The 24,018-nt window shown below is 52.6% G+C and overlaps 1 protein-coding gene across 2 annotated transcripts; it reads left to right on the top strand.

Annotated features, from left to right (window-relative positions):
* The first annotated feature begins 5,024 nt into the window (after positions 1-5,024).
* IL12RB1 (interleukin 12 receptor subunit beta 1) lies at positions 5,025-23,508 on the top strand. Of its 2 annotated transcripts, XM_032867650.1 has the most exons (16): positions 5,025-5,170; positions 6,380-6,442; positions 7,201-7,315; positions 8,007-8,176; positions 9,279-9,421; positions 11,975-12,008; positions 12,425-12,559; positions 13,712-13,794; positions 14,873-15,116; positions 16,943-17,110; positions 17,829-17,966; positions 18,358-18,513; positions 20,134-20,268; positions 21,193-21,298; positions 21,610-21,691; positions 22,456-23,508. In XM_032867650.1, exons 1-16 carry the CDS (start codon positions 5,041-5,043, stop codon positions 22,807-22,809), a joined length of 2,256 nt encoding a protein of 751 aa, XP_032723541.1. In that variant the 5' UTR covers positions 5,025-5,040; the 3' UTR covers positions 22,810-23,508. The 2 variants fall into 2 exon arrangements, with proteins under 2 accessions (XP_032723541.1, XP_032723542.1); XM_032867651.1 differs by lacking the exon at positions 22,456-23,508 and having other exon boundaries at positions 20,134-20,291.
* Positions 23,509-24,018: the final 510 nt, after the last annotated feature.

Here is a 24,018-nt window from a genome sequence, read left to right as displayed (position 1 = left end):
ACAACTGAGCCACGCAGGTGCCCCAATTTTTTATTTTTCTAAATACAGCTTTTTAAAGTGTTTTTTAGCATATTCTCAGAGTTGTGTAATCATCACCACTATCTAACCCCAGAATATTACATCAACCCTAAAAGAAAACCTTGACCCAGGAGCAGTCCCCGTCCTCCTTCCCCAGCCCCTGGCAACCACCAGTCTGCTTTCTCTCTCTATGGATTTGCCTGTTCTAGACATTTCATATATATGGACCCACACAACACATGGCCTTGTGTGTCTGGCTTCTTTTGCTCATTACATTTTTAAGATTTTATTTATTTATTTGACAGAGAGAGAGATCACAAGTAAGCAGAGAGGCAGGCAGAGAGAGTGGGAGAAGCAGGCTCCCCCACTGAGCAGAGAGCCTGATGCGGGGCTTGATCCCAGGACCCCGAGACCATGACCTGAGCCAAAGGCAGAGGCTTAACCCACTGAGCCACCCAGGCATACGCAGTACTTTTTCAAGGTTCATCTGTATCATAGCTTGGATCAGTGCCTCCTTCCTTTTTTTGGCTAAATAGTATTCTGTTGTGTGGATGGACCACATTTTGTTTCCTCATTCATCTGTTAATAGACATTGGAGTTTTCCCACCTTTTGGTTATTGTGAATTGTTTTGCTCTGAACATTTATGCACAAGTTATTGTGTGGACATCTGCTTTCAATGCTTTTGGGTTTTTACCCTTAGGAGGAGAATCCCTGGCTCATATGGTAATTCTCTATTTCAGCTTTTCCAGAAACTGCCAGACTGTTACAGGCAGTCCAAAGCAGTCACTGTCACGGGCTGAGTAGTGTCTTTCCAAAACTTGTATGTTGAAATCCTTACAGTTTGTACTTTAGAATGTGGCTGCATTTGGAGATAAGGCCTTTATGTTTTTTTTTTCTTTTTTAATATTTTATTTATTTATTTGAGAGAGAGAGCACGCACTACGGGGCGGCACAGGGAGAGGGAGAAACATTTATTTATTTATTTGGGAGAGAGAGCATGAGTCGGGGTGGGGTGTGGGCAGAGGAAGAGGGAGAAGCAGACGTCCTGCTGAACAGGGAGCCTGACTCAGGGCTCTATCCCAGGACCCTGGGATCATGACCTGAGCTGAAGGCAGACGCTTAACCGATTGAGCCACCCAGGCACACCCACTTCAGCCACTGTGATTAGCTCATGGAAGAAAGGTAATTCAAGCTCAGCCAATCAGTCTTCCTTGGGGACTTGGTCTGGAATCCCGGAGAAAGACAGGATCCCTGAACCAGAGGTGGTTGGACCAGGTACATTGGGACCTGCTGGAGGGGCCATCAGGGCTGTATCAAATGCCCCTGCTCCATCTGGAGAATACATAGAACTTCCAAGATGACAAGAACTTACACAAGAACTTCCAAGATGTCCCTTCAATGGGCTACAAGGGACATCTGACTCACTGACTGACTGAACACATGAATCAATGAGTGAAATTTTCCCGTGGTGAACACCTATGCATCCTTCAAAACCCACTTCAAGTTTTCTTTGAGAAGCATCAGAGAACACTTATTGAATGAATAAATTTTTTCCTGTGAACATCTACACATCCATCAAAACCCTCTTCATATGTCTCTAGAGGGCATTGGGGAGTGTGATTGTTGAATGAACACGAGAGTTTATTTTCTTGATAACCTTCTGTGTTGGTTTTTTTAAGATTTCATTTATTTGACAGTGAGAGACACAGTGAGAGAGGAAACACAAGCAGGGGGAGTGGGAGAGAGAGAAGCAGGCTTCCTGCTGAGCAGAGAGCCCGATGCAGGGCTCGATCCCAGGACCTTGGATCATGACCTGAGCTGAAGGCAGACGCTTAACGACTGAGCCACCCAGATTTCATTTATTTATTTATCTGAGAGAGAGAGAGAAAGAAAGAAAGAAAGAGAGCAGTGGGAGGAGCAGAGGGAGAGGGACAAGAAGTCTCCATGCCCAGGGCAGAGCTGTATGCAGGGCTTGATCCCACGACCCCAAGATTACTATATGGAACTGAAATCAGGAGTCAGATGCTCAACCAACTGAGCCACCCAGACACTCCCTCTTTTTTTCTTCCTTGTTAAAGATTTTATTTATTCATTTGACAGAGAGCAAGCAAGCACACGTAGAGGGAGCAGCAGGCAGAGGGAGAGGGAGAAGCAGGCTCTTTGCTGAGCAGAGAAGCTGATGGGGGGCTTGACGGAAGGCTTGGTGGGGGGCTCAATGCTGGGCTCGATCCCAGGACTCTGGGATCACGACCTGAGTCGAAGGCAGATGGTTAACGACTGAGCCATCCAGGCTCACCCCTTTGGGTATTCTTTAAAACATCCTTAAATGATCCCTGGAGGCATCAGAAAGTTCTGGTTGAATGAATGAAAACTAATCTTATTGGTGAATGAGAAACCACAAATGTGTTTGTAAACTAAGATTTTCTCCTTGCAAACTCCTATTTATCCTTCAGCATTCTCCTTAGATGCCCTCTGGAGGCATTAGGGTCTCGTGGCCACATGGAGAGAAGCTCAGCCCTCCTTGGGCTGCATGTCACTCACCCTGGAAGAAAACGGAAACCGAGCGGGTGGGGAAATTCTGTGGTCCCTCCCATCACGATTTCCATTTCCCGGGCCCCTTTTAACCCAGTCCTTCCTGTCTCACCCTCCCTGCAGCTAGCGAGGAGGTATCTTAAAGTGGGGCAGCCCTAGAAGCATATCCTGGCTGTATTTCTGGGGCAGCAGGGAGGGACCCATAAGGGCACCCTGAGGGCTTCCTGGCGGAGGGGGCAAGCAGACCAGGGGAGGTGGGTGTGCAGATTTGGCACGGGGAAGGTGAAGTGCAGTGAACCTTGGGGCAAGCTTCAGATCCCGACTTTGATAAGGGTAGAAACACCACCTCACCTGTGGCTGGTGTCGTGCTCACACACCTGCTATGGCTCCCCAGTCCCCTTAGGAGAAAGTCCAGCCCTTCAGCCTGGCACTTGAGGTCCTCATCTGCCTTACCACCTGCATCTCTCCTGTGGAGCCACAGATTGCCGTGTTCATTTTGATATTCCCCAAAGCATGTCCCTGAACTTGGCTTCTGCTGTGCCCTCTGCCAGGAATGCTTTTTCTATAAACCGAGTTCAAGAGCCCCCTTCTCTGGGCATCTCTCCCGACTCTCCCTTGGGACGTGCCCCAGCCTCTGCCACTCCCTGCACCCACCCCTGCCGCCAAGGAGCTGTGGGCACCTGTGTCCAGCTCTGTCCCTTCCTCTGCTCCTCTCCCTCCCTCAATGTCTTCCAGGGGCTGCTCTGGAAAGTCCGGTGACTTTGGGGGGCTGGGAAAGAGCTGCAACAAGAGCAGAGGCTGCTGGGGCCCCCCCAAAGAACGATTCATTATGCCAGCTGTCTGGTGGGCATTACCCGCCAGGAGCCTGGCCCTCCTTTAGCGTTTCACAACAGTCTATTTTGCAGATGGTGTAGCTGAAGCCTGGACGGGCCAGCCTTGGTGGGGGGCCAGCCCTGGGGCATGAGGCTTGCTCCCGAAGATGCAAAGCTCACCCTCACTGAGGGGAAAGGGGGAGACTCTGTCTGAATCCATCTCTTCATGTGCAGCTGGGGACTCGAGGGGTCTGGGCACCTCAGGGCTCAGTCTCTCCATCTGTGAAATGGGACACAGAGATGGTGTCTCCTGGGGTAGGGGTGTCAGGATCTTCGAGAGGAGACCAAGGATTTGGCCCCATCTCTGTCTGTTCCATCTTTCTTTATGTTTCTACCAATCTGTCTGTCTCTGTCTCTGTCTCTCTCTGTCTCTACCCCTCCCCCAGGTCTCACACATCCGTCCTGCAGCCCACTCCACCCCCTGGCCTGGCCTGGGCCCTATTGCCAGTGAAGGCTGCTCTGTGCGGGGTCACGGGGTCCCCGTCCCCACTGTGCCAGGCCTGGGACACTGCCTCTTTGTTCCCATGTCTCTGACCTCATGGCCTCCTGGGCGCCTGACCCTGCCTAGCTCAGCTGCCTGCAGGGACAGGGAGCCTCTGAGACTGGGCTTCCTCCCAGCCCACCTGGGTCCCGGTACCCAGATGCTCTTCCGGGAGAGACTCCCGCCGTTCTCCTCAGTCCCCTTGTGCTCCAGGAACATTTTTCTTTAAGGTGAAAATCACATAACCTAAAATAAACCATTTTAAAATCTACAATTCAGTGACATTTAGAACTTTCACAGTGTTCTGCAACCATCTCCTCTGTCCAGTCCCAGAACATTCTCATCACCCCAAACGGACACTCGTCCCCATTAGCAGTTACTCCCCAAACCCCATCTCCCAGCCCCTGGCAACCACTCATCTTTCTGTCTCTTTGAATTTGCTGGTTCTGGACATTTCACGTACATGGGGACCATACAACATGTGGGCTGCTGTGTCTGGCTGTTCTCACTCAGCAGGACTTTTTGGGGTTCACCCACTTTTTAGCATGAGTCTGTCCTTCTCCATGGACATTTTGGGACTTCGTAGACAGTGAGGAGAAAGGCTCAGAAACTGAGACCCGCCCGCCCCCGATGCCAAGAAACAGACGCAGAGAGGGGACAAAGCTTAGTCTGAAGGAAGCAAAGGGCTCTTCAGGAGCCGGGACCCAGGGTGCCTTGGGGTGGAGTTTGGGAAATGGAGAGGTGGGTGTGTGGGGAGGGGGCAGCGTAGAGCAAACACTTCACAACGGTTTGTTGGGAGAGTGAACACAGACATCCGAGAACACTGGGCTCCCGTTTGGCACCTGAGTCTCAGAGGTCAGCTAGAGAGGGCCGGAAACCAGGGCAAGGGCTCAGAGCAGCTGGCCACTCAAGGGGTTGGCACCTTGTGTCCAGCTAAGGCTTGGGCCAGCAGTGTGGACCCCCAGATCTGTGACTCCAGGTGGGTTTGTGGCCGGGATGAGGCCGCCACCACCACGCTGACTTCTTAGTTTCTCTTTCAGTTTGACTTGTGCCAGGAGGGGCCATGACATCTAACTTTTTTTTTTTTTTTTTTTTTTTTTTGATCTTTTAAGTCCTCCTTCTTACTCAGCTTCAACATGTTCAGGGGCAAGGACGGGGTGGCTGGCAGAAGTTCATCTGGGGCTGTGAGCTTCTGCGTGGGTTCCATGGGACAGCTGTGGGCCAGGCTGGTCCCCCTCCTTCTGCTCCTGCTCAGAGGGCAAGGCGGTGAGTTCCCCACCTTGACATCATGGCTTTTCTTGCTGCGGGGCATGTGCGTGTAGGGTGGCGGACCTGGCTTTTGTGTTTCTGGGCCTCAGTCTTTCCCTCTGTCAAACTTGGGCATCTCTGCTCTGGTCTTGACCTGGTCTTCTGTGGAATGGGCTAAATCTCTGAATCTTTCCCACTCCCTGGGGTTCTGTGAGAAATGCTAAAATCCAAAAACAATAAGGAGAGGCACCTGAGTGGCTCAGTCGGTTGGGCATCCGCTCAGGTCATGATCCCAGGGTCCCGGGATGGAGCCCTGTGTCGGAGGGGAGCCTGCTTCTTCCTCTCCCTTTGCCTGCCGTTCTGCCTGCTTGTGCTTTCTCTCTCTGTAAAATAAATAAAATCTTTAAAAAAAGAAAAAGCGGGACGCCTGGGTTGCTCAGTTGGTTGAGTGTCTGCCTTCAGTTCAGGTCATGATCCCAGGGTCCTGGGATCAAGTCCCATATCGGGCTCCTTGCTCAGTGGGGAGCCTGCTTCTCCCTCTGCCCCTCCCCCTGATTGTGTTTTCTCTTGCTCACTCTCTCAAATAAATAAATAAAATCTTTAAGAAAAAAAGAAAAAGAAAAGGATAAAGAACAAGTGTGTATATAATGGATATACATGTTTATAGTTTTATTATATTATTAGACAAAATATATGTACATACTATCTCTCCATCTCGTGGGATCGGATGGGAAGGAGCCCAGACCCCTGCAGATGACTGAGTTTGAAATCTAATTCCAGCTCTGCTGTTGCTGCTGTGTGACCTCAAGCCACTACTTTGCCTCTCTGTGTGTCTCTGTAAACTGAGAATCAGCAAGGTTTCAGGGCCTGCAGGGATCAGGCAGGGCTGGAGACCAGAGACTGAGAGGAGGACAGGGGACCCCAGCTTGCCTTGGAAGAGCAGCCTCAGAGGTTGTTGAGTGGATGAATGAGCGGTGGATGGATGGATGGTTGGATGGATGGATGGATGGTGGGATGGATGGATAGATGGAGCGTAGGACAGATGAATGCGTCATGCCTGATGGGTGGCTGGGTGGAAGATAGGATGTGTGGATGGATGGGTGGGTGGATCCATAGATGGGAGAGTGGGTGGGTGGATGGATGGTCTCTTGGCAAGACCCCCGCCCGAGCGCCTCCGCCATGCAGTAAAAGACTGGAAATGTCATTCTCTCTTCGTTGTCTTTGCAGCTGAAGCCTGCAGTACCAGTGGGTGCTGTTTTCAGGACCCGCCGTATCCGGATGCAGGCACAGGTCTGGGACAGTTCCTTATTGTGGAGAGAGGTCATGCTGGGGTCTGACTGTCCCTTCCCTAGCCGCTCCTCCCTCAGCTCCCTCCCACCCAGCCAAAGATTCAGGTGCACCTGAGGTCTTGGGAGCAGCCTGATAGCCTACTCTCCTGTCCTCACCAAGCTCCGGTGTCCCAGGGTTCTGCCACCAAACAGGTGTTTCGTCCTTCCTTTCGTGCAAGAACTATTTACCAAGCTCCCACTGCATGCAGACCCAGTTCTAGGCGTGAAAGAATCAGCCACAAGCCCGACTGACTTCCTGGGGCCACAGCTTAGTGTGGGAGGTGGATAACAGGCAAACAAATGCACAGACAGCATGCCAGAATTTGCTATGAGAAACCAGAGGAAGGGGAGGGAGGATGGAGGAGGGGGCGGCTTTAGGTTGGCTGGTGGTCAAGGAGGTGACGCTGAAGGAGAAACTAGAATGTCAAGATCTGTGGGAAAAGCATTCCAGGCAGATGGCACAGCATGCGCAAAGGCCCTGAGGTGGGAGTGAGCCTGCTTGAGGACTGGTGAGGAGGCTGGTGTGGCTGGAGGAGGGTGAGCAGGGGAGAAGGCAGGAGACAGGAGGGAAGGGCACAGGGAGGGTTCTGGGAGTGCGCCAAGGCTGAGATTGACACTGGATTACTTAAATGTCACAAAGATTCATCCCAAGTGTGCACCAGCAAGGAGGGCCCCCTCCCAGCTCTTGGTCCCTTCTAAAACCTTTGGGATCTCCTCCAGGCTCGGCTTCAGGACCCAGGGACCTGAACTGCTACCGGATAGTCAGTGCTGGCTATGAATGCTCCTGGCAGTATGAGGGCCCCACGGCTGGGGTCAGCCACTTCCTGAGGTGCTGGTAAGGACCCTGCCCCGGTCCCCAAACCTTCACCCATCATCCCACACTTGCTCCTGCCCCATGCCTCTGCTCTCAGAGGTGTGATCTTAGCAAGGTCCTTGCCCTTCCTGGTGGCTCAGTGTCTTATGTGAGAAGGGAGGGTGGGGACTCTATTTGGGGGGGGGCACGTCAGCGTAGGTGGGCATCTAAGTTGGGTGGCAATTAGGGTCCCTCTCATCCTTCCTTCCTCCTCATCCACTCACTCATTTGTCCATCCTTCCAACCATTCATTTCTTCATCTGCGTCGTGAGATTCTGGGGTTCCCCCAAACCCTCAGTGGTAGGCTGATCCCCCTAGAGTCCCCAGGCTGGGGAGGGGGAGTCAAAGGGGCAGAAGAAGATCCTGGGATGGGGCGCCTAGGTGGCTCAGTGGGTTAGAGCCTCTGCCTTCGGCTCAGGTCATGGTCCCAGGGTCCTGGGGCGACCCCCACATCGGGCTCTCTGCTCGGCGGGGAGCCTGTTTCCCCCTCTCTCTCTGCCTGCCTCTCTGCTTACTTGTGATCTCTGTCTGTCAAATAAATAAATAAAATCTTCAAAAAAAAAAAAATAAAACAGAAGATCCTAGCATGTGACACAGCCCATCTACCGGGTTTGCTGAGCCCCGCTGCGGGTCCTGCAACCCCAAACTCAGCCCCAGTGCTCCCCTCACGCAGCCTCAGGTCCGGGCGCTGCTGCTACTTTGCCGCGGGCTCAGCCACCAGCCTGCGGTTCTCTGACCAGGACGGCGTAGCTGTGCTCCAGGCCGTCACGCTCTGGGTGGAATCTCGAGCTGAGAACCGGACACAGAAGTCCCCTAAGATCACCTTGAAGCTTCATAGTGCAGGTCAGCACCCGTTCTCCTCCTCCTCCCTGCTGCCCCTTCCTCACCCAGAGATGCCTCGGGTCCCTGAGCCTACACCTGAAGAGATTTGGGCCAGGGGCTTGATAATGCCAATGATTTTCACATCAAACCCTGTTGCAGGACATGGTAGAGTTCTTCACGGTCCCCTCACCAATCCCCATTTGCTGGGCACTTAGGTTGCTTCTGGTTTCTCCCCGAAACTGTAATACCACTGGGACCTCATTGGGTCTTTAAAATCTGTTTTCACGACGCAACCGCGGACATTTAACACCTAGTGTTTGAGAGGCTTCTGTGTGCTACGCTGAGTCATAGGGGACATGAGTGAGGCCAACAAAGTTGGCCGTTCCGGGCTGGCATTAGGGTAAGGTGAGGAAGGAACCTGCCTTGGGCACGAAATTGTAAGGGATGCCAGAAAACTCAGGAGTCAATATAAATAATTTTGTAAAGAGATGTTTTTTGAAAAATCAAAATTAATGCCAAAAAATCCATGATGAGCAATGTATCAAATTTTAAGATGAAGGCAGGATCCAACCGTCCCTCATGGAGGCCAGAGTCAAGAGGAAGTGATGATCAGGAAGGACTATTATATATGAGCAAATGCTGCTGGGAGGTCAAGCTGAGCCCGGAAGGATAAAAAGGATCCAACAAGAATCAGGGGTAGAGAAGTGTGTTCCAGGCAGAGGGCATAAGGGCACAGCAAGTGAAAAGGTCCTGAGGTAGAATCAGACATGGTATGACCAAGATGCAGAAAGAATGATGGATGCTTCTCTTCAAGTCAGGGTTTAAAAAATTAGTAAGATTTCCCTAATAGTCTTCTAAAAAATAGGTTCAATTAATTATCCTCTTATCAGCAACTCACAAAAGTGCCCATCTCACCACAATGTTGCTACAAGGAGTGTTAGTCTTGAATCTTTGAGCCATAGAATCCCAGGCTTAGATGGAACTTGTAAGGGTTTCCCTGATGCACATCCTGGGGACTCAGTCAGTTACCCTGGGCTGGGTGGGGCAGATTTTCCAAAATTTTAAGTACCAATAACTTACACATATGCTGGCTCCCCTCCCCAATCTCCACCTCTGTTCCCAGTTAAATACGACCCTCCGCTGGTTGGAGACATCACCGTGTCTAGGTTCTCGGGGCAGGTGCTCTTGAAGTGGGAGAACCCAGCCCGCCAGGACGGCGCCGAGGTGCAGTTCCGGCACCGGACATCCAGCAGCTTGTGGGAGTTGGTGAGTTTATTCCCCAGGTCAGGAGAGAACACAGGCTTCTCCCCGGGGAACATGACCCCAAAGCAGTTTCACCATCTCTACATCCCTCACCCCTCTTGCCTGGTCTCCACTCTTGCCCTGCAGCTAGCCTCTGGAGTCTCTTTGACTCTCAGATCTCATCGGAACCTCCCTTGCTCACACATCCTCCATAGCTCCCTCTTACCCTCAGGAGAGCATCCTTTCCTCAGCTGGCCCCGGGCACCCTCACCCACCTCATGTTTCCTCTTGCCCCCTCTGAATGGCCATCATTCTATGCCCATGCCCTGAATTTCCAAACCCTACCTTTGCCCATGCAGTCTCCTCCATCTTCACGCCTTCTTCTCTATGAGTGGCTGAAAATCTAGTTGATCTTCAGGGTCTAGTTCAAGGGCAGCCTCTCTAGGAAGCTCCCCTTCCACTCCCCTCTTTCCTTCTTTCTTTCCTTCCTCCCTTCCTTTTTCTTCTTCTGTTTTTTTTTTTTTTGAGATACAATTGACATATAACATTATGTTGGCTGTAGGTGTACAATATCATTATTTGATATTTGTATGTATTGTGAAATGATCACAGTCAGTCTAGCTACTGTCCATTACCACCTGCGATACAAACTTTATGTCTTGTAAGAACTTGTAAGATCTACTCTCCTAGGCACATCCAAGTACATCATACAGTATTACGAACTATAGTCACCATGCAGTACATGACATCCTAGGACTTATTTATTCTATAACTGAAGTGTGTACCTTTTGACCCCCATTCTTCCCACCCCCAACCTCCTGCCTCTGGTGACCACCGATCTGTTCTCCATGTCCATGAGTTCCATTTTATTTTGCTTTGGATTCCATGTGTGCAAAAGAGATCCTATGGTATTTGTCCTTCTCTGAATTATTTCACTTAGTATAGTGCCCTCGAGGCTTGTCCACATCGTCACACATGTCAGGGTGTCCTTCTTTTACAGCTGAATAATATCCCTGTGTGTGTGTGTGTGTGTGTGTGTGTACCCCATGTTCTTTTTCCATTCATCCGCCGATGAATGGATACTTTGGTTGCTTCCGTATCTTGGCTATTGTACGTGAGGCTGCAATAAACATTTTTTAAAAGACTATTTATTTATTTATTTATTTGTTGGGGGGGCGTATGTGGAACACAAGCAGGGAGAATTGGAGAGGGAGAAACAGGCTTCCCGCTGAGCAGGGAGCCCGATGTGGGGCTCGATCCCAGGATCCTGGGATCATGAAGGCAGATACTTAACTGACTGAGCTACCCAGGCACCCCTGTCTTGTGTCTTCTTGATGATAGTCATTCGGACTGAGGTGGTATCTCATTATGGTTTTGATTTGCACTTCCCTGATGATGAGTGATGTCGAGCCTGGTCTTTCTACCTGTTGGCTGTCTGTATGTCTTCCACCGACCTTCGTTCATTTCTCAGCTACCTTCTGCTGTCCCTTTTGTTGCCTCCACGCAGAGCAAGCTAGGTCTGCAAGGAACCTCAGCCCTTGCTTCGGGTCCAAGAAGCCCCTAGATGGGGAGAGACAGAGACCTCCAGCCTCTGAATCGTGGCATCTCCTCCTCCCTCAGACTGGCGGCATTTTCAGGCCAGGGAGCAGCCCCAGCTTCAGCCCCATCTCCCTTTCCAATGTTGGGGCCCCCTGAGCCTCAGTGACCCCATCCGGTGAATGGGATCTGTCAGAGGCAGGTGACATGGGACTCCTGCTGGGAGAGGAGCCTCTCTGTTGGTTTGATTTGAAGCTCCGGATGTTGGGGGACCTCTCCGCATGACACAGGGTATGGGGGGCAGGCCGTGTCCTACACCTGACTCTCCTGACCCCCAACACCACTGACATACAGGTTTTCCCTCCTAAAACAATTTTTGTAGGAAAGTACAGAATAATAATTTTGCCTCTGAAAATCTTTTAAGCCAACTTTTACTTTGGGAATAATCTTAGATTTTCAGAAAAGTTACAAAGAAGTAGCCAGCTCCCCTAGAAAGGCCCCCCAGCTGCCCCACATGCGAACATCTTACATTCTTGAGCGTGTCTGTCCACAACCGAGATAAACGTTGCCACGTTGCTGGGGACTAAATCCCTGGGCTATTCTGAGCCACCTGTTTTTCCACGAAAGTCCTCTTTTTTTTTTTTTTTTTTTAAGCGCCTAGGTGGCTCAGTGGGTTAAGCTTCTGCCTTTGGCTCAGGTCATAGTCTCAGGGTCCTGAGATCGAGCCCCTCATCAGGCTCTCTGCTCAGTGGGGAGTCTGCTTCTCTCTCTCTATCTGTGTGCTTCTCTGCCTACTTGCAATCTCTCTCTTTCTCTCTCTGTCAAATAAATAAATAAATAATCTTTAAAAACCAAAACAAAACAAAAAACAAATGTCCTCTTTCTGTTCCTCTTTCTTTCTGTTTCTAACCCAAGCTTCCACATTGCACTTAGAATAATTGTTTAAAATTATAAAAGAGTTAATATTTCTTTCAAAAAAACCCCTTTTTTTTTTTACCTTTTACCAAAAGGTAAAACTATGTATATATGATCTGGTCCTAGGGCAACTGCGGACCTCAGGAGGATGCTGGCTTCGGTGAGAATAATAGTACCAATAACAGCTGCAGCGTGTTAGCATTAATTGAGCGCCTGCTGTGTGCCAGGCCCAGTGCTAATTTCGTTGTACGCTTTCCGGCCCATCCTTAGTTCCGTATCGGATTATTCCCATTTCTCAGGTGAGGAAATGGGCTTGGGGGTGAGAAGCCATTGACCAGGCTCACATCCCAATGGATGGCCTTACCAGGACTCCGACCTCGAGTCAGGGCAAGAATGGGGCACCTTGAGGTCCCCCAAGAGGACAGGGCCTGGCCTATTCCCACAGTGGTCCCAGGGCCCAGCACACAGTTGGCACTCAATTAAGTGTCTGGGGGCTAAATGATGAGTGCCAAGCCCTGGGCACCCCCAGGTGTGAGACAGCCCTTCAGCTTGAAGTTTGGCCTATTTCCCCGCCAGAGTCCTGCCTCTGTCCCCTGCGGACGGATGCAGCCCAGGAATTCCAGCTCCGCAGGCGGCGACTCAGGCCAGCAGCCTCAGGAGACCCAGGAGACCCCTGGAGCAGCTGGAGCAGCCCCGTGTGTGTCCCCCCTGGTGAGAGCACTCCAGAGCCACTGGAACCGGGGCAGGCATTAGAAATACAGCAGTGGGTACTAGAAATAAGGCGGGTGTTAAAAATAAGGCGGCAAGAGAAATTTGGGGAAATTAGTAAAAGGTGCTAGGGCAGGGGACCTGGGTGGCTCAGTGGGCTAAGCGTCTGCCTTCGGCTCAGGTCATGATCCCAGGGTCCTGGGACTGAGCCTCGCCTTGGGCTCCCTGCTCAGCGGGGAGTCGGCTTCTGTCCATCTCCCTGGGCCCCTCCATCCCCCCTCCCCTACCCTCACTCATGCATGCTCTCTCTTGCAAATCAATAAATAAAATCTTAAAAAAAAAAAAAAAAGAGGTGGAGCAAGTTTCACTTTGTAAAATGTGGAGAATCCATAATCTGAAAAGAAACATTTCCTAGTCTTTTTTTCCTTCCCATGTGTCCTGTTGGTTGGCTTGGTTCTTTAAAGCCACGCAGGGAGTCGGCAGGGGGAAATGGCCATGTCGTGAAGACATAGCTTCCCGAAGGACACAGGAAGCTGGAGTTTGGGCAGCTCCAAAGTGGAGATGGGACCCAGAGGCAAGGAAGGATGAGGTGACTGTCAACATTTTGCCCCTGACCTTGTGACCTTGGCAGGTCTCTTCCTGCCCCTAGTGCATTATCCACTGCGAAACAGCTCCAAGAGTTCTTTTCACTTTAAAACGAAAATTGTGGTAGAAAATGCATTAGATAAGATCTACCATTTTAACCATTTTAAAGCATAGGGTTTTTTTTTTTTTATGACCGTATTTATTTATTCGAAAGAGAGAGAACATGTGCACGGCAGGGGGAGGGACAGAGGGAGAGAGAATTCCAAGCAGACTCCCCATCAATCCCAGAGCCTAATCCCATGACCCCAAGACTGTGACCTGAGCTGAAATCAAGAGTCCAATGCCACCCAGGAGCCCCCAAAGTGGATAGTTTTATGGCATTAAGTATAGTCACATTGTCATAGACTAGATCTTCATGTTTCTGATTTTGAAAACTTCTTAACAACCCATGGGAATCCTGTGTTTCAAGGGAGGGAACGAAAATGTCCTGGGTCCCCATGCATTGTCTGTGGGAGGTGGCGGTGAGCAAGGGACCACCCCCAGCGTCACTGTCTCGCCATCCCATTACAGAACATCTCCCACAGCCCACCTTGAAGTTCTCAGTGGAGGCGCTCCGCCCCAATGGGAGGAGGCAGGTGACTCTGCACGGGCAGGTAATGGGCTGTCACAGGGCTGTGGGGTGGCCTGGGATGGGGAGAAGGAGACAAGAGGCTGGAGTCAGGGTGCACAAGGGGGATACTGTGAGAGAAGAGATGTGGAGGGGGTGAGGATTCCGAGGACTTTGCGTTTAACTCTGCAGGTAATGGGGAGCAATGGAGGGTGTGTGAGCAGAAGAGGGATATGACTGGGTTCAGTGTTCGCAGACTTCCCCCAGCTCCCATGGGGGGAACAGAATGTGGGGGGCTAGGGTGAAAGTGGGCAGGCCACGGGTGGACAATGTTGGTCTAGGTGGGAGATGATTTCTTTGAAGTCTCCTAGTAACACATTAAGAGCAGTCTAATTAACTCCCAAGTTATGAGAAGGAAACTGAAGCACAGAGGGAAAATCTCTTGCCCAAGTCAGGGGCAAAACCATCAGATATTTCACCCACTGGCTTTACCATAATTAATTGGCCGGGTCCCTAATAGGCTGGCCCAGTACGCCTACAGTGAAGCTTTACTTCCCGGCATTCCTTTCATTTGAATTCCCTTAAAAAAAAAAAAAGATTTTATTTATTTATTTGACAGAGATCACAAGTAGGCAGAGAGGCAGGCAGAGGGAGAGAGGGGGAAGCAGGATCCCCGCTGAGCAGAGAGCCTGATGCAGGGCTCAATCCCAGGACCCTGAGATCATGACCTGAGCCGAAGGCAGAGGCTTAAGCTGCTGAGCCACCCAGGCACCCCTGAATTCCATTTCTTAGGAAACACTTCCAGGCTTGAGGTAACTGGGTCCAAAGATGGGAAAAACATTTTTTTCCTGACACTCAGTAGGTTTTGCCCAATTATTTCCCTCCCAAACCAACAGGCACTGGCCACGAATGCCTATTTCCCAACAGCCTCGCCAGCACCGAGGGTTTTTGTTTTGTTTTGTTTGGCTTTGTTTTTTTGCTTGTTTGTTTTTAAAAAGTTTTTGGCTCATGTCACAGACTGTGGCCCGTGGATGAGTCTGTTCAGGGGCTGCATGCCAGTGTTGGCCCGTGGGGATGATGATGGTGTTCAGGGCTCCACAAACCATCTCTCACATTCACAACAGCTGCCCCAAGTTGAGCTTCCAGAAGGCTGCCTCGGATCCAACTCTGGAGGGGAGGTGACCTACCGCGCCCGCCTGCACATGCTATCCTGCACGTGTAAGATCAAGTCGACAATGAACTTTCAGCTGAAGAAACCGCTCGACCTCTCTGGTGCGGCCTATGACCTGGCTGTCATCTCTCAGAATCGCTTCGGCCCCGGCCCCAACCAGACATGGCACATTCCTGCCCAAACCCACACCCACACAGGTGCCTCCTCCAGCCGGGGAGGGCTGTGGGAGGGCCTCTCAGAGCTAAACACCTCCTCTGAGCCTCTACCAGACTAGGGTGAGGCAGGTGAGGCACAAAAATCAAGCAGATGTCTCATTCAGGAATGTGTCAAAATCACTAATTAAGGTACATATTGTTAGAATGCGATATTTTACCAGACTCTAGCTGGCAAACTACAGCCCAGGCCAACCATTTGTAAATGAAGTTTCCTGGGACCAGGGCGGAGATCAGGGTGTGGTGAGTGAGGCAGGAATATGCGGCGGATCTTATCTTCATTTCAAATCTTGATATTTGCTCGTTTTGTATAGGTATCGACGTGATTAAAGATGTCCCTATATTTATAGATATGAGAGGAAAAAACTCAAGATTTATATTTATGTATACATGCACGTGAATACGTCTACATAAGTTATTGAGGTGAAGGTCACACCTCAGCATGAACCAGTTTGGTAGGTAGAATTCAGTGGTGTTTCGGACGTTTGCAGCGACGGGCAACCGTCACCTCTGTCTAGTTCCGGAACATTCTATCATCCCTAAAAGGAGACCTCACGCCTCTTATCCCCGGCGCCTGACACCCACTAATCTTCTTTCTGTCTCTCTGGGTTTGCCCATTTTGGACATTCCTTATACATGGGACTGCACACCCTGTGGCTTCTCATGATTGGCTTCTCTCACTGAGCATCATGTTTTTTGAGGTTCCCCCACGTTGTAGAGTATATCAGGGCTTCCCCTCCTTTTTGTGGCTGAGTAATATTCCACTGTGTGGCTGAACCACGTGGTGTTTATCTGTTTATCTGTTAATGAACGTTTGGGCTGTTTCCACCTTTGGTCCATCACAAAGAGCACTCATGGCATATTTTTCCACTCATTTTCTAAAAGATTTTATTTATTTATTTGACAGAGAGAGAGATCACAAATAGGCAGAGAGGCAGGTGGCGCGGGGGGGCAGGCTCCCCGCTGAGCAGACAGCCCGATGTGGGGCTTGATCCCAGGACCCTGAGATCATGACCTGAGCTGAAGGCAGAGGCTTTAAACTACTGAGCTACCCAGGCACCCCTCCACTCATTTTTTGGTTCTGAAAAAAAATGGCATTGGAACAGTGTTTGTCTTGACGACAGAGTACTTTGGTGCCTCTAGCTTTGTGCCTGATACGTGCCTCACTCATCTCACCCTGGTCCTGTCCCTGCTGAGTACTCAGCAATCCTGTGAGGACAGGGCTGGTACGGGCATGCCCATTTCAGAGATGAGACGTCTGAGGCTCAGAGAGGTAAAGCCACATGCCAAGATGGCACAGCCACGAGTCCGTCAGCTCCTGGCCTGGCTCGGGTCATGGCCCCACTGTGTGACCTTGTGCCAGTGGCTCTCCCTCTCTGAGCCTCAGTTTCTGTATTATTGGGGTGATCACCTTCTCACTTTGTAGCAGAATGACACCTGTGAAGTGCTCAGCACTGGCCTGGTACATATAGTTGGCGCTCAGTAAATGGTAGTTGTTGTCCCTGGAATTGGAAGCAGTGCCTGCCTCCCTGAGATTGTTGCCCAGAAAGAGAGGAGCCCTGGGGACTGAGTGGGTGTGTCCTCAGGCCTCTGAGGTCCTGTCCAGCTGGGAGGCCCACCCTGCAGACACCTGCTAGAGCAGGAGATGCTCCCCAGGCCAGTTGGGGGAGGGTGAGGGGTGGGGGTGGGGATAGCAGCACAGGCAGCCCTGATGGTGGGCGTCTTGGCAGGGGACTCACGGTCAGGCCAGGAGACCTAACTCATTCAAATCACCATTGTTAGCCTAATCTGCCTCCCTCATCTCCTTCCAGAACTAGGGGCTCTGAATATCAGTGTCGGAGCCAATGGGACCTCCATGCACTGGCCAGCCCAGGCCAGGGCCAAGGCGTATTGCATTGAGTGGCAGGCCCAAGACCAGGACAGGAACCTCACCAGCTGCACCCTGACTCCGTCCCAGGACCAGGACCCTACAGGAATGGGTACCGTCATGTCTGTCGCCCTGCTTCTGCTTCTTCTTCTGCTTCTGCCTCCTCCCTTAGAGCTCCTGGTTGGCTCCAGCCATAGGGGCGTGTGAGGTGTCTGAGGCCCAGAGGTCTTGCTACTTGTCCAGGGTCACACAGAGGTGGGGACAGGCTGAGACTGGGACCCTGCCGCCCATGCATGTCTGAAGCCTCCTGCCAGGACCCTGAGGTGTCAGGGCCATAGCCCCGGGCAGATCGCACACCAATAGGTAATGAGTCTCACATCCCAGGGTGTTTGTTAAACAGGTCCCTGTGCCAGAGAAGGTGACAGCTCCCAAGATGCTGGTGGCAAACTAATGAGACCTCTGGAGAAAAAGCGGGAGCCTTCCAGCCCTGGCAGCCTCTCACTCCCACTTCCTACCCGGGGCCTGGCCCAGGGCCCCTGGAAACCTCAGCCTCAGACCTGGCCCTTGAGGTTCCTAGACTGGGGAGACAGAGCTGGAGCCAGATGCACCTGGCGTCGTGGCATCCGGGCTAGGCTGCAGGTGGGGGGATGGGCTGCGGGCGGTGGGAATAAGAAAGGGATCCTGGAAGAGGGGACATTGGCACAAGGGCTTTGAAGTATGAGCAGGAGAGCTTTAGGAGTTCCTGGCAGGCGGCACAGCCAGTGCAAATGGGGAGAGGCAGCGGTACAACCTATTTACGTTACCGGCCTGGGCTTCGCCGATCTTTCTAGCAACCTACAGCTGGAGCAGAGGATCTGGGGCAATGGAGCAGAAGGTATGTTACCACATCACGATCTTTGCCTCTCCACGCCCAGAGAAGCCCATCTTGTGGTCCACGGTCTTGTCCACCTACCACTTCGGGGGCAATGGTGAGTAGCCCACACCTGCAGGGTGGTCTCTCCAGAGGGGCTTGGTGGGGGTCTTGGGTGTCAGGAGAGGGGAACGAACGCTTAGAGGCACTTACTCCAGGTCAAGCCTTGGCCAGAAGCCAGATGCGCAGAAGTCTCAGGGGATCCTGAAGAACGCCCCCCACTCTGCTTCCCCCGCCTGAAGGGCACTGCCCCCATTTTATAGATAAGAAAAGTGAGTCTCAGAGAGGGGCAGCAATGGGGCCTGAGTTGTGGAGCCGGGATGTGAATCCAGGCCCGCCTGACTCTGTTGCCAAGGTTCCCTGGGTCTCTGGACAGCGCCAGGCTGGGCAGGCAGGAAACATTCAGCCGGTGCTCTTGGAATTGACCATGGTGACCGGGCTGGTTGCAGCCTCGGGGGCAGGACGCCCACAACACGTGTCGGTGAGGAAGCTCAGCCAGGGCTCCGTGAACGTGGACTGGACGCCGTCCCCGCTGAGCACTTGCCCAGGTGTCCTGAAGGAGTACGTCGTGCGCTGCGAGGATGAGGAGGGCAACCTTGTCTCTGGTACGTGGGCAGCATGGGCCTGGCTGGGGGAAGAAGGGGCCTGGGATCGACGTCTGCCTGGCTATGGGCCCCTGAGCATCTCACCGGCCCTCTCTGGGCCTTGGTTTTCCCACTCATAAAACAAGAGTTGTTCGACTCCAAGAGGCCAGACTGCCCTTTCTGGACCCCCAGGAGGGCCCAGTGGGCACAGCTTCCATGTGTGGAAGTCAGCCCCTCATGCAAATCAGCAACTTGACTGCCGTGGAGCCAGATGACCATGTCCATTTCACAGATGGGGAAACTGAGGCTTGGAGAGGGTCTCCTGCCCAAGGGTTAAGCAAGCCTGGATTTGGGCTCAGTCAGATGCTCCTTCCTGCCCCTTGGGAGGGAAAAAGAGCAGACTGTACATGGTAAGTCTCACCAGCGCTGGAGTTTCCTGTCATTTCACACACTGGGGGCCCCCCATGCAGTCTTTTCCTGTGGCCTCACCTGCCCACCTCCCGCAGCAACAGTCCGGGCCAGCAGGACTGGCCTCTTCGTGTCTTCGCGTTCTCACCCAGCACCCAGCACCGGCCAAGGCCAGGGCATGAATTCCAGGGAGCGGGGGAGGGATACTGGGGGGATGCTCTCGCATCAGAAACACAGGCATCCTGTCATCCGCTTGACCACCCGCTGTTTGGAGGGGGTAAGTGGGGCCAAGTGGGGTTCAGGGATGCATTCTGGTGGCACAGCTGGAAGCCACCCCTTTACCGATTTGCTGAAAGTCAAAAATGCTGAAGATGAATGCACCAAATGCCCATTCACCAAACTGGGCAATTCCCCACACTCCAGTTTCTTTGGAAGAACATTCCTCTTGAATATAGACTTAGGGTTCTAGGAATTTTTTTCTTCTTGATAAGAGCCAACAACTGTATTCTCGTTTTAAGGACTTTTATGGAGAGCTTTATTTGTGAATGAAAGCCAACTGATTCCACACCATGTGCTGAGGTCCTATTGTGTGCTGAGGTTCGAGGGACACTGAGGAAGCAAGATAGACAAAGTTAATGCTGAACTTGACCCTAAAGATGGGAAGGAGGAGAGGGAGGAAACCATGGGCTATCTGGGGAAAGGGTGAGCACGGTGGCTGGGGGGGGCTGCCAGTGCAAAGGCCCTGAGGTGCAACTGAACCTGGTATCTTGAAGGAGCTTGGAGAATGGGGTGGGGTGGGGGAGAGCAAGGAGCCAGCAGAGGTCAGAATTTGAGAAAAATAGCATCATTCACTAAATCTTAGAGGGAAGAACAGTCCCCCGAGTAAGCTGGGGTGAATGGGTGCATTCAGAGTTTTCAGCAGGGGCCAAGCGTTCCTCTCTTGGTTTTGGCTCAGGCCGTGATCTCAGGGCCGTGAGATCGAGCCCCGAGTCAGGCTCCACACTCAGCGAGGAGTCTGCTTGAGATTCTCCTTCTGCCCCTTCCTCTCATGCTCTCTCTCTCTAAAATCTTAAATTATTTTTTTAAAAAAGTGTTTTCAGCAAAATGTCCTTGAGTCCCCACTACCACTCTCAGCATGTGGCTATCCACCCAGGACCTGGGCATCCCACTCCTGAGCCTGGCCTCCTGGCAGTAAAGGGAGTCTGGGGACCCACGGCTGCCTCCCTCCCACAGAGCTGCCTGTGAAGCCCACAGAGACCCAGGTCACCCTTGATGGCCTTCGGGCTGGGACAGCCTACACCGTGCGGGTTCGAGCAGACACAGTGACGCTGAAGGGTGTCTGGAGCCGGCCCCAGCCATTCAACATCGGTGAGCAGGAGGGCAGGGCCTGGGTATGTACCCAGCATGCACTGCCCCATCCTAAGCCTCTGCAAGCAGCCCCACCCTGGCCCTGCTCCCCATGTAGCACCCACAGGAGAAAGTCCCAGCCCACTCTGCTCTCCCCTCCTTGTGCAGTGTCCCCTTGTGAATCTCCCTTTCATGCTCTCATTGCCTTGCCCGTGCAGGCTCCTCTGCCTGGGATGTTTGTTCTCCCTGCTAACTCCTATTCATCCTTAAAACCCAGTTCAAAAGCTTCCTCCTCCAGGAAGCCAACCATGCTTTCTCCAGGGTGCCTACCCCATGCGCCACCCCCCACCCCCGCCAATCTGTGACAATCCTCCCTTCCTGGCCTGACACCTTGGGAGTGGGTGAGGCTGTCCAGGCTCTGCCAGGCTCTGCCCAGCCTGGGGGTTCCGGTGGTGTGGGAGAGGATGGGGGGGCCATTTGTTGAGCGAGTGAAAGAATGGGTATCTTTCTTATCACAAAGATAAGGAGGTGGACTCCATTGTCTTGGGGTGTGTGGCGGGAAGAGATTTGGAAACCGAATGATCTCTGTTCCTACCATGGTCTCTGCCTGTTGCCCTTATAATGCAGTTTGGTCTCAAGAGAGCCAGTATGAGTCAGGCTTGGCATGGGGTGGCAGATCTGGGCCCAGGGGAGCAACCACAGGGGCACAACAAGCAGGCATGTGCAGTTAACATGTCCCGAGCCCTGTATGCCAGGACTTACCCTGCAGACCCAGGGCACGTGGGTTCCCTGCTCCCCTGCTTCACACATGAGGAACCAGGCACAGAGGGACCCATGGTGTGCCACAGTCAGCAGTGAGTTGATGGAGGGTCCAGCCCTCCCAACGCCCTTCCTAGTAAGAGGCAGGAGGTGCCCCTCTGCCAACCCAACCTCTCGCACTCCCAGAAGCCCAGGTTTCCCGGTTGTTCGATTTGTCCGTACTCCTCGTGTCTCTGGGGAGCTTCGCCAGCATCCTTCTCCTGGGCGTCCTTGGGTACCTCTGCCTGAACAGGTAATTTGCGTGTCTCCCCAAGATGATCCATAATGACAATAGTAGTCATAGTAACCGCTCATGCCAAGTCAGTATTTGTGCCCAGTTTACAGATGAGGAAACTGAGGCCCAGAGAGTCAGGGCCCAGGTATCCAGCAACGGGGGCAGAGCTGGGATTTGAACCCAGGTCTGTCAGCATCCCGCACCCCCCACCCCCAATCCACATCCAATCTCCCTTTGTAACGTAGTGGAGATGAAAAGAGTAAGTTGGAACAATTAAAAAGTAAAAACAGATAACGCTGCTTCTCTGACCAGTTTCCTTCCATCCCCAGGGCTGCACGTTACCTGTGCCCGCCCCTGCCCACGTCTTGTGCCAGCACTGTGATCGAGTTCCCTAGCAGCCAGGGAAAGCAGGTAAGGACTCCTTTTCTGATTTAAAGTCCTATTTCTTGGGTCTATACTCTGGGCCAGCGTTCTACAGAGTAATGGCCATGGACTAACTCGTTTTATCCTCCCCTAACCACGGACACGGGGACTCCAAGAACCTGTCCGATTTCACAGATAGGCAAGAAGAGGCCCAGAGAGAAACCTCCTGTGGGTCCTTTCCTAGCAGTAGAAATAACTCAAAGTGGCTTCAACAAAAAGGGAAACTGATGGGGGATGAGGGGATTCCCCAAACGGTGGTCTTCAGGCATGGCTAGGTCTAGGAATCCAGAGACTGGGTATCCATTTGTCTGGACTGCTGTTCTGCCCGCACGCTTCCCTCCCACTCGGGTTCAGCCTTTCCCCAGTGGAAGAAGAGTGTTCAGTTCACTTTAGCAAAAGTCCCAGGGCCATCACCAATAGACCTAGAGTGGGTCACATGCTCATTCCTGAGCCCATTGCCAGAATCAGAGGCTAGAGTGCTCTGATTGGCTGGGCCATGTCACATATCCATCAGTCAAATTGTGGTGGGGTCAGTGCATACCCACATCAACACAAGAAGAGGAGGAATAATTTCCCAAAGAGAAATGGTGTGTGTGTAGGGGGAGGGCTTCCTAAAAGGGGCTGAATGGGGGGGGTCATTGAGGCAGAGCTAATCCTCTGGTCTCAGGATTTTAGGGAATTAAGCCAGTAGGAACCCGATCCCAGGAAAAGAGGGCTCTGCCCATAGCCTTGGCCCCACCCTTCCTATCTAGGCTTGGCAGTGGACAAGCCCGGCAGACTTCCCGGAGGAGGTGTCCCCAAAAGAGGCCTTGGTGGTGAACATGTCCTGGGAAAAAGGTGAGGGAACTGACCTGGACACACCCGTGCATCTCAAGGAGAAGACACAGCTACTTCGGGACACTCCTGAGCTGACCTTGGACACAGAGCTCCCGTTGGAGGACAGGAGACATGTGCAAGGCCATCCGGAGCCTCGGGCTCTGGGGCCAGGCAGGCAGGAAGGTCTGGAGGGCAACCTTGCCCAGGGGGCTGGACTCTCACCGCCCTTGGGAGACCTAATACAGACCCCCATAATCAGTGGCACTTCGAACATGGACTTGGAGGCCTGAGTGCGGGAGAGGAAAGTCGGCCTCCACCTTCAGACAGGAAGACTGAAGGCGGCTGGTTATTAAGCAAACATTGCAAACCCAGCCTGTTCCGTCTAGACACACCCATGATGTCCTGATTCCCCATAACCACCTCGAGAGGTACATGGCTATTCTAGTTTACAGATATGACCACTAAGGCTCAGAGAGAGCAAGTGGTTAGCCAGAAACTACCCAGCACAGGCAGGAGTCAAACCTGGGCAGAGAGATCCAGACCCCATTTCCGGGTCCCGGCCCCTCCCCTCCTGCCAACACAGGTTGCACCACGTCCTGTGGCGGGAACCCTAGGAACCACCAAGAGAAGGAAGCTGCTGCACCCCATGACACCCATGGGGAAGGGACAGAATTTTTCAGGGCAGATTAGATTGGAGGGGGGCCCAACGGGGGCTTAGGCCAATCCTAGGACACCAGGCTGGACGTTGTGTCCCAGGAGCACTTGACGGGGAGTCTGGGCCCAGAACTCCTGCAGCACTGCAGTCTCCAGGCTCGGAAGATCTAGTCGTTGGAAAACAAGGGCAGCCCTAACCATTCTGAGGGAGGCGATGGTTTCCTGCTTAGCCTTAGTCTTCTCCCCTCTAGAATGGGGGTGAGGATAATATTGAACTCACAGGTCTATTGAGGGGGTGTACGGCTTAATAAATGAGCCTTCGGTTGGGTAACGTTTCCCTGGCTGAAGCCTGCGCGTCATGTTCAAAATCCTCCAGTAGGGGAGTTCCTTCATTCTCCACACGCATTTATCCATCTCTCCCTCTGGGCGCCCCCAGGAGCACCCGGATTGGGGGAGACAGAATGATGATCACTCGGCAGGGTCAGGACTGGGCAAGGGGAAGGACGGCTGGAGGGGGAGTGGGATTTGGCTCCTTCAAAACAGGAGACTTGGTTCATTTCCCCAGCTCCGCCGGCTCCCCCCCAACTCCGCCCCGTTTGGGGGTCCCTCTGCCCTCCGCCCAGGGCTCAGGTCTGGAATCGGGGTTTCCCCTTTCTCCTGACACCCAACGCCCCACAGCAGGAACGCGTGCCCGCCCCCCCTGTATCTGCCCTCTTCCTTTCCCCTCCTGCCCAGAGCTCCTCCCATTGTTAGACCAGGCGTCTCGGATTCCCCCGGTGGCCACCAGGTGGCAACAGCAGCACGTGTCTCTCTGGCCTAGCTGGGGCGTGGGGGCACACCCCCCG

Source organism: Lontra canadensis, unplaced genomic scaffold (genome assembly GCF_010015895.1).
Source record: "Lontra canadensis isolate GAN:19392208 unplaced genomic scaffold, GSC_riverotter_1.0 scaffold35, whole genome shotgun sequence".
NCBI lineage: Eukaryota > Metazoa > Chordata > Mammalia > Carnivora > Mustelidae > Lontra > Lontra canadensis.
The sequence above is the reverse complement of the archived record's forward strand: the minus strand, read 5'-3'. Positions and strand labels throughout refer to the sequence as shown.

Coding starts and splice junctions, on each gene's coding strand:
- IL12RB1 (XM_032867650.1), top strand. CDS start 5,041: ATGTTCAGGGGCAAGGACGGGGTGGCTGGCAGAAGTTCATCTGGGGCT. Junction 9,422..11,974: donor CCAGCAGCTTGTGGGAGTTG/GTGAGTTTATTC, acceptor ATCTGGTCCTAG/GGCAACTGCGGACCTCAGGA. Junction 15,117..16,942: donor CCAAACCCACACCCACACAG/GTGCCTCCTCCA, acceptor ATCTCCTTCCAG/AACTAGGGGCTCTGAATATC.